The following is a 13,351-nucleotide window of genomic DNA, read 5'->3' on the forward strand; positions in this document are numbered from 1 at the left end:
TCTGTGTCATCTGAACTTTTATTGTTTTGGTATGGTACGTCGGTAACATAATTATATTACACAGTTAAACTTTCTTTGCAAAAAGTCTGGTTGTAGGCTATGCATCAGTTGAGCAAAAAAGCAAAGTAATGTGTGCTCAAACCAGGGATATCTAAAGAAGGGGATACGAAGGCTTTTATTACGTCTGACAATAGAAGGGCTTTTGTTTATCGTAAATAATCTGTGTTTATCGTAAAATGACAATTGGCACCGATAGTAGTTTAATAAATCTTGTTATGATAGCTTGCATTGCGCTATTAGAATCACACCTGGATATTCACAGCATGCTCATGGTTGCTTGTTAATAAAAAACAGCTTACTGGTAATTTTTCAACTGTCTTTGTAAACAAGTATTCTTTAAATATGCTCTACGTAACATTTGCTAACTGTCTTTTGTAGCTTATTGTACCAGCTGCACTACAAAACTTTCTCTAATTTTAAAAATAACCACATGTTTAAAGCACTACAAACTACCGCCCTGGTAGTGTCATGAGAATAAGGCAATCGCTGCGAGCCTTCATATCCCCTTCTCTAGATATCCCTGGCTCAAACGTAAGGAAAGACTTTAGTGTAGTGAGATGACAGTCTGAGACGTACCTCAATCTCGATATGCACATTATGATTAAGTATAAAGCAACATATCACACCTACTTAAAAATATGTGCAATAGCGTGACGCGACAATTTATTAAAAGACAATTTGTCGAACGACAGTTCATTGAACAACAGTTTATCGAAAGACAGTTCATCGAACGACAATTCATCGAAACGACAGTTTATCGAAACGACTGTTTATCGAAACGACAGTTCATCAAACGACTGTGGTTAAGGTAAGGACTAGGTTAGGGGTTAGGTTTTCGATTAACTGTCGTTCCATAAACTGTTGTTCGATTAACTGTCGTTTCGATAAACTGTGGTTCGATTAATTGTCGTTCAATAAACTGTCGTAGTACCATGCAATTGACACTAGACAGGCTAGCCTACAATATGATAATAAAAATGATTAAACACTTGCAAAACAAAGCCTTTCAATCAATCAAGGGGTTAAAAATAATTCTGCTATCTTACTAAAATGATCTCTTCCCCCAAGTAGACTCGACGCTTTTTTATATAAAAAAAAGTCAAAAAAATCTGATTTAAATCAAAAAAATCCGATTTAAATCAAAAAAATCCGATTTTTTTGATTTTTTAAAAAAAATCATGATTTTTTCCAACCCTGGCCGCCACTGGTTTTGATGACCACAAAAATCATCTCTGGGTCCACCATTTGTATACGTGACTAGCGTACTCTGACTATCCATTTCATTCCGCTGTTGGTACAGAATATCCGCTATGGCCCTATGGGACAATTATACACGGACTTCTTTTCTATGGCTAATATTTTCTATCGATTTCAATCATGACAAGTTGACAAGAACGCTAAATTCGTCTTCATGACTCCCGTTCATTAGTTGTTTAATTGTAATCCGGCAATAAAAAATTTACCACAGCACAATACTATCTTTGTAAAACTGTGGACTGCATATAATGTCACTGAACACAGTAAATATGAGTTTGTCAGTCAGTCAACTTTCAAGTATACTTTCATAGGTACCAACGCAGCCAATATGAGGACTCAACCAGCGCCCCGTTACCATTTTGTTGGCACTGCGCGGTTTGGAAATAAAATTTTATACTAACTCTTCATACAATACATGGTTTGGCATATAATTAAGACAAAACTTATAGTAGGCTACGGTATATGCAATCCGAAGAAGAACAATATCCTGTAGAACTTGATTACATGACAACTTGGATAGCCTACTATGTGTGACACGTGAGATATATTAAAAATACGCATTGAATACATTCATTCTATTTAAGTAAACACATGATTGCGATCGTTAGGTTTTCACTTATTCACTAAGGTGGGCTATGTACCAAAAAAGGCGTCGACTGCTGCTGTGAATAGAGGTTGGTCGCTTGAGTGTTTCAGTTCTTTACATTATACAGCATCAGCCTTATGCATCCCAAAGACCGTATTGTTGACTCTCCGTTACAGGACGTCCAGTCGTCTACCCTCTATTTTGACGGCTTTACGATGTCGCTTCTTCAAAAATTCAACATGTGGCGACATAAATTTATGGCGCAATTGGACATTGAACGAATGTCGATACGAACGCATTGCACAAATGAAATTCCGATCCAAACAAACACGAGAAGCTTAGCTGGCAAAATCGATTATTTTTTTACATTAATTCAACGCATGTAGACGCCGTAAATAGGCCTATAACCGCTTTGCGAAGTGGATAGCGTGTGCCCTGGAACACGAGTCAAATTCAACATCTGAGGTCAAGTCTTGGAACCATTCGCTTCAACCCCAAAGCGACCAAGAAGGATGCAAAAGGTCATGGGGTATACTTTCCTCGAATATTCGTAACTGACAAATTGATTCAACAAACTAATCCTAACAGCACTTGCTACAAAATATATATTTCAAGTCGGCAGATGTGGTGTAACTATGACTGAAAGCTGAGAATTTTTTTACAGAAATATAAGAAGCTTGTTTAGCTTAGTACAAAAATAATCCAAGCTCACGATTCAACAGCCTTCGAAAAAACTGCAGGTAAAAAAATTCGTGATGACGCTCGGCTGTGTAGCGGATGGGGTTTCCAAGTGCAGGCAAGACGTGTAATTGTGTATTTCCACAGTGAGCAAAAAAGCCAAAAAGTAAGCAGTTAAAGGAGGTAACGTTAAGATATGTATCAATGGCAAGTGCAGGCGTCACATGTTTGTACTCGGTTCACATTAGCATCGTTGCGGTATAAGGTTGAAATTCTAAGATTTCAATGAGTTTCAAGATGATTTGAGAACAAAGTTTCCACTATTTCGAGTTATGATTACACATACACAATGACCTATTCACTTTTCAACGGCAACTGAAGCCAATCCAGCTTGACATTTCATTCAACTTCTTCTACTAACTTATTGTGGATCTCCATTAGACATTTGAAATATTTGACCGTCTTCACTTTAAGCTCTAAGGTCGCGTCCTCGTCACAAATAAAGATGGTCTTCGGATGCTGCTGGAAAGCTGACACTGTCCACATGTGGCTGACTCCACTCTCGATAGCCTTGTGGAGAGCATACGCTTTGTGCTGCCCGGTGATGAGGATCATTACCTGAAGTCATTTAATGTTATTTAATATCTGACCGTGGTAGTAGGGTAACGCCTAGAACATCACACAACTAAGGCGAAAGAGCCATGTCCATTGAGTCCTGTCTTTGTCATGAGTTACCAAGGGGGGTGGGGGGGACTTATATACCAGTCCCAGGTATACAAGTCCTCTCATTTTCGCAAACCATCATTTTTTCCGATTAGTTTTCTTTTTTCAATTTCTCTTTCGCCTGAGTTGTGATGTTCTAGGTTTTTCCTGCTAGTAGCGGCTAGAAATACTGCTCAAGGTATGTATATTCATAATGCGACGAAATGCACAAGAAATTGTTAGATACTAAAGAAGACAATGCACGAACCACGAGAATGGGCACCGACACAAACACCCAAGAGAAAAATGCAATACTCGGCTACATGAAGATTAGGGTGGAGTGAAAAAACCTTTTTATAAAATTTTTATTAGCTCGGGTTTGCAAAACTTGCCAATTACTACTAAAACTAATTGTGCAAAATTAGAATGTAATCTGACGAGAGCTTGATCTGCCACCAGCCACTTGAAAATTTACCATTGGGCCATTCCGTGTCAATTCACACAGTCAAGAAGTTGAACCCTTTCAATTTTTCTTAAATTTTACATACCTTTTCACTATCTTATATGATGAACACCTGCAAAATTTGAGTGAAATTTATTGAGAAACACGAAAGTTATAAAGCATTTAGTTTGGGGGGTCTGCCGAGGGGGCACAACTTTTTTATTTTTGGCCATGTGTGAGGTCCTATTACTGCTTAAGTAAATTAGGTAAGAACCTAATTTTTTTACAGGTGATTGTACTTCTGCCAAATATTGAAAAAACAACATCGTTTATATTGTCACTTTAAAAGGTCAAAGGTCATAGACATCCAAAGGTGGCCGTTTCCAGCTCTCGGTTAAAATTTTCCAAAATTTTAAAACCTTGCTAAGACCCTATTTTTGATTGGTTTTGGCTGAAATTTAGTAGAAATGTTGTTTACAGGATTCTCTATAAAATTTCAGTGTAAATTTTCACTGGGGTCATGGGTAACCGGGATATTAAAAGGACCTCTTTTTTGCTTTTTGTCATGTTGACCCATGTTTCACATTAAATATCTGCCAATCCCTTTAATATTTTGTACTGAAATTTTCTCAGTTTATAGAAAATTCTATAAACAACATCCTGTAAACAACATTTTACCAAACATGAAACAGAGTAATTAAACTTGCCAAAATAGGCATTTAAATTGAGCAAATCTCATAAACTACACTAACCCTGCAAGGTTAGGCTTTTACAATTGGTAGTGGTACTTAGGCTAGCCTATAACCCTAAGGAAGGTTTGCACATTGTCAACTGACAGCTATGAGATCATCTTAGCCTGCATAGAGTAGTTAGACCAGGCTGTATTAATCGTGTACAATTGGAAATGGTAACTAGGCTGTGTCCATATTCCCAAGTTCCCATATTAACAGGGGTAACGAGACGACCATACGGTCTACTAGTCAATTGCCTCCCTTGTCATGGAAATAACTTTTTTCTAATATTATATATCCTCAATCCTCATAGGGTTGATGTGCAATTGTGCATATTTGCGACTATTGAGGTAATTGCGTTTACATTACAAATTTGTAAATATATATACACTTTGCAATTAAAAATAACTTAACAGAAAAAATTTAACAGTTTTCTTTATCAATAATGTTATCACAACTTGTGTAAGTTTTATCTTTTTATGTTAACCATCTAACTTGACTTTTGGTTTTCAAATTACGTTTTTAGAAAAAGTCTGCTGTTTATAAAAATCAAAATTAATAAAAAATGGCTCTCGTGACTTTCAAGAGACATAAAAATAAATATGTCAATGAAAATTGCTTTTATCAGAGTCCGCGGCGTGTTGTTGCAACGATCACATTATTTCCCGCATACTTTTTGAGGATCATGCAGAATTATTCCACCAGGATGACAGTGGTGTTCAGATGCATTTTGGAACTAAAACAGCAATCACAAAATGTGCTATTGTAATTTTAATACACACATTATCACTGAATTACGGTATTATACACTTAAGACTTAAGAGTTAACAAATATGATTTTGAGTGGTACTTGAAAAAAAATGGTTGCAAATATGCACATCTAGGCTATGATGCATCTTGATTTTTTTGGTTGTTTTTTTGCATAGTTTGCAGGGTTTCTAGAATTTAAAGACGTCTGCCAAATTATGAAACCATCAACAATTGAGTGATGGCTAGCCTTACCTCTTTAGCATCCATTACTGTGCCAACTCCAACGGTGAGAGCTTGTCGTGGAACCAATGAGAGGTCATTGTTGAAAAACCGAGCATTGGCCAGGATTGTGTCTTGGGCTAATGTCTTTACTCGTGTCCGTGATACAAGACTGGAGCCTGGTTCATTGAACGCAATGTGGCCATCTGGACCAATTCCTCCAACGAACAAGTTCACTCCTCCAGCATCTTTGATCTTCTGCTCAAACTTACTGCATTCCTCCACAACATCTGCAGCATTCCCATCAAGAATATGAGCATTGGTAGGGTCAATGTCAATATGCTTGAATAAATTTTCCCACATGAACGAGTGGTAACTCTCGGGATGGTCACGAGGCAGGTTCACATACTCATCCATGTTGAAAGTCTTAACATACTTGAATGAGAGAATACCGGATTTGTAAAATTCTATCAACTTTTTGTAAGTTCCTACAGGGGTACTGCCAGTTGGTAAACCTAACACAAAGTATCGACTGGGGCCAGGTTTGAACTGAAGTATTTTGTTTCGAATATACTTTGCAGCCCAATCACTAACTTTGTCATAATTATCAAGAATAACTAATCTCATTGTGTTGTCTACTATCTGGAAAACATTCATTAACGTATTTGTCAAATGGAAAATTTGATCATGATTTTTGACATACCGTAAATCAAGCAGTGCTAATTTGTATGAAATGATCCAATGACTACCCTGATCAGTAGCATCTCCACAACAATTTTGGGGTGGGCGTCAGAGTTTCAACAAAGCAACACTCAAGAAAAAATAAGGCAGTGGCTATTTGACCGGCTCCGGTCTTTTAATCTAAAACAAAAAATAATCAATGTAAACATTGAGATCCAAAGAAACACATCATTTTGCAGAGACTGGAAAGCTCGCACCTCAACCTGGTCTGACAAAAATTGCCTTCTGATGGATTTTTATGTATTTGTTTATTTTTAGACACACATGGTGCTAGCAGTAGCACAAAATCGGATGCAACCTAGTTCGTACCCTGAAAAGATCGAGAGAAAAAATTTAAAAAAAGCGGAAGTCGCTGATCGCAGCGCAGCTTCCACAAACATTTTAAAATTTTCCCCCTGAAAAGATCAAGAGAAAGATAGCACAAAGCCGAAGTCGCTGACCGCAGTTTCCACTAAATGTCCATCTGTTACGGACAATTTTCATATCAAACGTCATATAAAACCGTTCAGGTCTACTGAATCTTGGCGTCTGACGTAATGGACTATTGCTAAAAATGAGCAAATTGCAGAATCGTTTGCAAGACCTGTAAAAAATTTGCAGCTGCGGCATAGCCATTAGCCAAGTCAAGTCAATTTATGTTGTTTTAACAGCGCCATATATTAACAAACAATCAGAGTAAAATGTAATTGTCAAAACAATGCATTGTACAACTGTTGGTTAGATTATGGCGCAATCAGGATGGTAGCGAAAGACCATAAGCAGTCATCTAGTCAGCCACCACCCAATCACAGTAAATCTAACTACACATTCATACACACTAGTGTGCAGAGACAGGCACACTACTTCATTGAATAAAAGGGTTCGCCACTGAGATTGAAAAACAACTGCTGTTGGTTTGAATCTGCATTCTCAAACTGAGTAAGCCGAGGATGAAGATTCAAACCAGCGACCAAGAATTAACAAACGACCAATAAGTGATTGTGTGCTATAATAGGCTACAGCACTTGCGAAAGATTTCCTGAAACAACGGGGAAAAACGTGAATATCACCACCGAATTGCAACAATTTTTACGTAAATCGTACAAAAACAGGGCAATTTGATACTAACTGTAGAGAACAAAGATTAAGAAGTACGATATGATGATATAAAGGTAAATTATCCTTTGTATTGAGCACTTAAGGTACGCATGTATATTCATGAAACAGTTGGTTTTTGACGTTTTTTTTTAAAGCAATGGAACGGTAAATCTTTTATATCGTGTGAAATTTCACTCCACACTTGCACACACAAGAAATGGAGTGTTTTTTTGCCAAAATTTGTTTCAAACTTGGGAAGAAAAAATCTGGTTTTAGCCTTATGTCTTGTATCATGTTGATGTATGTCGTCTAGTTTAAGGCGCGTTCACACTACAGTTATTTTCGCCGCAGCAAAGCGAACCTTTTGTTTGTTTTATTATCGCCTGGTGTCGCTCACTTGCGGTTGCTTTGCTTCAGTTTCACAAAGTGAGCGTGTGACAAAGATCGATCCTGAGCGTTTTTTCTGCTCAGCTGCGCTTGGTTTCTGCGTGACGTCATGCGTGTTTTTGGCTCGAAAGTTGATTATCTGAGTCTCGGGTGTCTGCTTCGCTTAGGCTGGAGTCTGGACAACTACCCTGTTTGAAGCTGGTAGTTATACAGGGATATTGAATAGCCTGGGAAAGTTTCTGTAGCAGATAAGGCAATTGCTGGGTCTCAGTAAGTTATTTTGGCTTTACCTAGGACAGTAGTTAAGGAAAATTATTATAAAATGAGTATGGTTAGGCTACCTAGGACAGCAAGCTTGTACCCAAAGTGCTTAGTTTCATGACCAGTGAATCAGGAATATATCCAAATTATTTTAGTTAGAATCTGTAGTTAGAACAGTAACTTAGAAAGGGTATCATTTAGATCATAACATTATTGTAGCTAGCCCTACTAGTTGTTACGTTACGGTACTCTCAGTAAAAAAATGAGCACATTTTTCAACAACGACCAAAAATTGGAAGCTTTAATTTTGGCCGTACAGGACTTTTCATGTCTTTGGGATGTGAAGACACAGTCCTACCACAACCACAACAGCCGTGAGAACGCTTGGGTGCAAGTTGCGGCTCAGTGTAATTGCCCTGATGGTGAGTCTTGTAGTAGCCTACCTAGTACCGGTATACTGTATAATATTAGAGTGGTCCTTATTTGCTAACTTTTGAATTATAACTACATATAAGGACCACCCGAATATAACATAGTGTAAAAGTGTTTTTGGGGGTATATTTAAAGTATTATTATTGCTTTTCATAGTTTATTGTATTTGAAGTGCATAATAACAATGTGAGATCTAAACCAACATAACCCATACCTCTACAGACTGCCACAAAAGAATTTCTTTTTAATTAGGCCTATGTTGTTGAAACCTTGCAGATAAACAAAATGATTAAGAAATTGTAGCCTATCGGTATATATATGTTTCCCTTGGTAGCCTACATGTATGTCACATTGGGGATTGCAGTGTCCAGTCCAATGCTAAGCACTGCTTGAGGATTATGTTAGATAGCCTACTGTGGGATAAAATATTAATGTCACTATTATCTGAGATGCAGTCTTTTTGTATACAAGGTTATTTGGAATGTTATGCCAAATATGGATTATGGATTTCTCAGTATTGTTCTCAAAGACATTGAAAAACCTCAGCGTGTACTTTGTATGAAAATAAAATACTTTTAGCAACAGTTTCAAACATTGACAAGCTTGTAAAAAAATAAAGCACCAACCATCTCACTGAAACTGATTTCCATAAATGCATGAAAGATTATATATATACTATACATTCAACTGGTGAAAATGTAGAGTTTATTCAACTGGTATTTTTTCTCTAGCCTAGCTTGATAAGAAATGGAAATAATTGGTGGAATGTCATAAAAGCAGTCATTACATCGCAAAAAGATTGCATCTACCTCGTATACAAAAAGACTGCATCTCAGATAATGGTGACATTAATATTTTATCCCGCAATATTGATTTCAAAAATTTGTGTTAACGCGGAAAAACAAGACACACCATAGATTGGTTGTCGGTATGAATCAAATTTAGTTCAATTTTGCATTAAATATGCTTTTATTGAATATTTTTATTTTCCGGGCACAATCCAAAAAAGGTTGAAAACCACTGATTTAGAACTTTCGCCAGAAACTTTCTCTAAAATGTAGAACTTGTACTAGATTTAGAACTTTCACTTTTGATTCCATCAAGACAGCTTCATCAGTAGGTTACCAGTAGTCTTATTCAAATATATACAACATATTCTCTTTGAATAACCCTGACATTTTAGGTGGCAAAAGCTCTTAAATAAATTTTAGTTATATACTTACCAAACTTGACTGTTTTTATTTACTAGTTTCATTCGTTTGGTTGCATCCTACAATACATGGATCCAAGTAAAATTTATCATCTGCATTTCTCCTGACATTGAGTACGGTAACCACAGTTACTTTAGTTAAGAGACATATCAGATTCACCATATTACTCAATGTTTTGCTTGATGGGATCCTTGTTTTTTAGCCATGTAACTGTTCATGGTAGCCTGTTACAGGACCGAACATGCAGGACAAATCAATGTCATACATAAGTCATTAATGTGTATCATGTTAGATGAAAATATGCTTGTTTAGTTTCAGACTGTTCCAAAGTGTGGAAATCACTTCGGGATAAATACAGACGAATAAGGAAAAAAATCCCTCGATCTGGCGATGCAGCTGCCACTAGCAAGCCATGGAGTTTGCTCAACATTATGAGCTTTCTTGACCCAGTCATGGCATATAGAAAGTAAGTACTTTCAGGTATTACTTAGCCTATGTGGTGCAAAATAAATCAATCTGTACCTGTATGTAGCCTACATTTATCTCAATCAATATGTATTTCATACAAACGTATGTTGCCATAACTGAAAATTAATTGCTCAAGGATAAGCCTGCTAGCCTATGTCAATGTCACTGAAATGTTTTGTTGCGTACCCAATACTAAGGCTGTTCGAAACGAAATTCTTTTTAAAGATTTTGCTCCGAAACAAAACCAAGAAAAGGAATTTTGTTTCGAAACAGCCTTAATGCGAATTCACTTTGATGAATGAGTTTTTGCCACTTTTTATATTTCCAAACTCTTGTATATTTCGTTTCGAACACAGAACGAAACGAAATGGCTTGGATTTCGAAATGAAACGAATTTCTTTACTCAGAAATTATTTCGAAACGAAATCAAGAAAAAAAATTTCGCTTCGAAACGAAATATTTTTGTTTCGAATAGCCTTACCCAAATACCCTTGGCACTGAAAGTATACAAATGTTTTCACAGAACTACTTCAAATCTGACGTTTGGAATCTCAGAGGAGCTTCAAGAAAAATCACCTCTTACAGAAAATGAAGCTGACTACCACATCGCTGGAGACATACAAGCTGACACTCAGTCAGTTTTTAATTCATTGCTAGACAACAGCCAATCATCGGAGGCTCCAAATGAAAATGTCACTCTTTCTCTTGAGGACAACGAGCTTGATTCAGTAGAATCACCGCCAATTTCATTGAACCAGCGTATGAGTTCAGGTAAATAAGCGGAAGTAGGCTACGCCTGTAAATGCTGAATTCATTGCAAATCATTTGTGGGTTATGTTGTGTGTGTTTATGGACCTGTTAACAGATGTCAGTGACTAAGCACCCGACTCAAGATCAAGCGGCGCCGGTTCGGTTTTCGCGGTGTGCGTTTTAGCGAAAGCCTCTACAGTTTACAAGCATGCGAAACGGACATATTGAGGCTTTGTCAGTCTGAGGATAAAAATTCAAAAACCAAACATGTCATAGCTTAGGCTTCATATTGCTTTACGTCTGTCACAGATACTTGTACAAAGAAAAGAACTGGCGGTCGCAAACGTAAATTTAGCGATTGTACGACATCCATTGCTAGCTTTTGCATGAAGGAGTTAAAAGACATACAGAAGGAAGCAGGTAACCAAACTTTCTGCTGTTTTGAAACTGCAATAGCCTACCTTTCTTTACCATAATAAACTTCAAAATGTTCTGTAGTTAATTTCTATTCAGTATGCCTACTCAACTTTTAGCTTTATTTTTCTGCTTTGTTGGTCAGAAATACAAATATACTGAACTGGCATTGCAACCTCGAGAACTTCACACAAGTTTGAAAGCACATGAAATAAATTAACACAATTTGTTATAATGTATCTGTTTTTATTTTTGCAGAACAAGAACATGATTCCACCGGCTCTTTCTTTGACTTTGTAGCTAAAGAGGCCAGACAAATGCCAAAACTAATCAGGATGAATTTCCAAAACGAAGTGATGGAGCTGGTTAAAAAGTACACACAACAAGTGGAATCATTACATTGAACTAGTAGCCTATTATATTAGTATGCCATTTCTGAAGTTTCTACATTTTTCATTGAAATACATTGTGATGAAACACACTTGAAAATGGTTATTTCATGCTACAATTCATCTTAAGCTACGTAGTGCTCAGAGCTTTTTCATTTTGCCATGAAACTGCTCCAACGTCAATGAAATAATCTTTGAAAGATTCGCGTACATTGATGGCTTCAGATGAGCTTCGTCTTCCGATGCGACGCAGTTGACGCATTTGAGAAATGCCCTCCGTTCTCCATTCACCTAGGTGCACGGTCCCATTCCTATCTTCATGATCAGTGGAATTCGGACTTTGATATTGTGTACCACACTCACGTCGGAGAAAATTGTGAAGAACAACGGCTGCCTTAACAATTGCATCAGCAGAAGTAGGAGCAACTAGAAGAGAACGACGAAAACATCTGAACTTTGAAGCTAATATGCCAAAAGCATTTTCTACAATTCGTCGCGCACGCGACAGCCTGTAGTTGAATATTTTTTTATCATGAGATAGGCCTGAACCAGGGTAAGGTCGCATCAAGTTTTGACTGAGGGGAAAAGCTTCATCTCCTACAAATACAAACGGCATTGATGGTTGGTTTGTACCGTGTAGCGGTTTATCTGCTGGAAGTCCAAGCTGCCCACTGACTAATAGTTTTCCAAATTCAGACTGAGCGAATATAGTAGAATCGCTATGTCGCCCGTAGGACCCGACGTCGACGAAAACAAAATTGTAGTGAGCATCAACAGCAGCCATTAACACAATACTGTGAGTTCTTTTGTAGTTGAAAAATGATGACCCTGAATTTGGTGGTGCTTGAATGACGATGTGTTTGCCATCTACGGCACCAACGCAGTGAGGGAAATTCCAAAAATAATTAAAATCTGTTGCAATCTTTTCCCATTCAGAGGTAGTTGGTAAAGGCATCAGTTCAGGGCTTAGAATATTCCAAATGGCTCGACAAGTTTCTGGAACAATCTGGCACACAATGGCCCTACTCATTCTGTAGGCTGAAGCTATTGTGAAGTAGCTATCACCAGTCGCCAAAAATCTGCAAAACAAGCAACATAAATCAACTTCAAATGGGCTTTGCCGGATTGCTTATTTTTAAGAAAGTCGGTCTGTAAATGTTAGCAAGTGTTGTTAGCCTATAGACTACTGTGCTACTAAATGTTTTGTAGACTTTTAAATTATGCTACCTGAGGGTGACAGCAATTCTTTCTTCCACAGAAATGGGTTTTCGTAAGTGCGTGTGTTGCTTCCTGATTAAAGGACCCACTTTTTCAACCAGTATGTCGAAAACTTCAGGTGTCATACGAAATGTAGTGAAGAAGTGAGGCCGCCTTAAATCTCGTAAATCCTTTACCAGTTTACAGTAATCACCTGCAACATTTAGGTTGTCATAGGCTACTATTTGTTTGTTTTATCTTTATCCTGCATTGCGGGAAAGCGGATTTGAGCGCTATGCATCGGTGTACGCCTTCCGACGTACACCTGACCCACGCTGCAGCCGACGGCAATGTCTGTTTCCGGTTGTCTACTCTACTTATGACTTAAATTTGGTACTACCCATTACTCGATCACTGGGTAGAGGCAATTATCGTGAAGGTTCTTGCCCAGAGAAACAACAGCAAGTGCGGGTGGCTGGAGTCGAACATGCAGGCTCTCGACTGCGAGCCCAACGCGCTAACCACTCGGCCACTGCTGCCGACAAATTTGTACTACATAGACCAACAGTGAAAACACGTGTAGTTTTTCATTAGACAAC

The 13,351-nt window shown here is 37.7% G+C and overlaps 2 protein-coding genes across 2 annotated transcripts; one reads left to right on the forward strand and one right to left on the reverse strand.

Annotated features, from left to right (window-relative positions):
• Window positions 1–890: 890 nt before the first annotated feature.
• Window positions 891–6,063, reverse strand: LOC145771692 (glucosamine-6-phosphate deaminase 2-like). The gene is made up of 2 exons (XM_082583425.1): window positions 5,459–6,063; window positions 891–3,199 (listed from the first exon to the last, which is right to left on the reverse strand). Exons 1-2 carry the CDS (start codon window positions 6,050–6,052, stop codon window positions 2,981–2,983), a joined length of 813 nt encoding a protein of 270 aa, XP_082439551.1. The 5' UTR covers window positions 6,053–6,063; the 3' UTR covers window positions 891–2,980.
• Window positions 6,064–7,786: 1,723 nt separating this feature from the next.
• Window positions 7,787–11,570, forward strand: LOC145772209 (uncharacterized). Its single transcript, XM_082584056.1, has 5 exons — window positions 7,787–8,313; window positions 9,847–10,000; window positions 10,526–10,773; window positions 11,062–11,172; window positions 11,425–11,570. The coding sequence occupies exons 1-5, from the start codon at window positions 8,154–8,156 to the stop codon at window positions 11,568–11,570; spliced, it is 819 nt and encodes a 272-aa protein (XP_082440182.1). The 5' UTR covers window positions 7,787–8,153.
• The last annotated feature ends 1,781 nt before the right edge of the window (window positions 11,571–13,351 follow it).

Source organism: Aplidium turbinatum, chromosome 6 (assembly GCF_918807975.1).
Source record: "Aplidium turbinatum chromosome 6, kaAplTurb1.1, whole genome shotgun sequence".
In the NCBI taxonomy this organism is placed as follows: Eukaryota; Metazoa; Chordata; class Ascidiacea; order Aplousobranchia; family Polyclinidae; genus Aplidium; species Aplidium turbinatum.

What these genes read in the sequence shown, in the direction of transcription:
- LOC145771692 (XM_082583425.1), bottom strand. Translation starts at nt 6,052, where the DNA reads ATGAGATTAGTTATTCTTGATAATTATGACAAAGTTAGTGATTGGGCT. An exon ending in CAGTAATGGATGCTAAAGAG is followed by an intron (nt 3,200 to 5,458) that starts GTAAGGCTAGCC and finishes AAATGACTTCAG; the next exon opens with GTAATGATCCTCATCACCGG.
- LOC145772209 (XM_082584056.1), top strand. Translation starts at nt 8,154, where the DNA reads ATGAGCACATTTTTCAACAACGACCAAAAATTGGAAGCTTTAATTTTG. An exon ending in TCAGTGTAATTGCCCTGATG is followed by an intron (nt 8,314 to 9,846) that starts GTGAGTCTTGTA and finishes ATGCTTGTTTAG; the next exon opens with TTTCAGACTGTTCCAAAGTG. An exon ending in GAACCAGCGTATGAGTTCAG is followed by an intron (nt 10,774 to 11,061) that starts GTAAATAAGCGG and finishes CGTCTGTCACAG; the next exon opens with ATACTTGTACAAAGAAAAGA.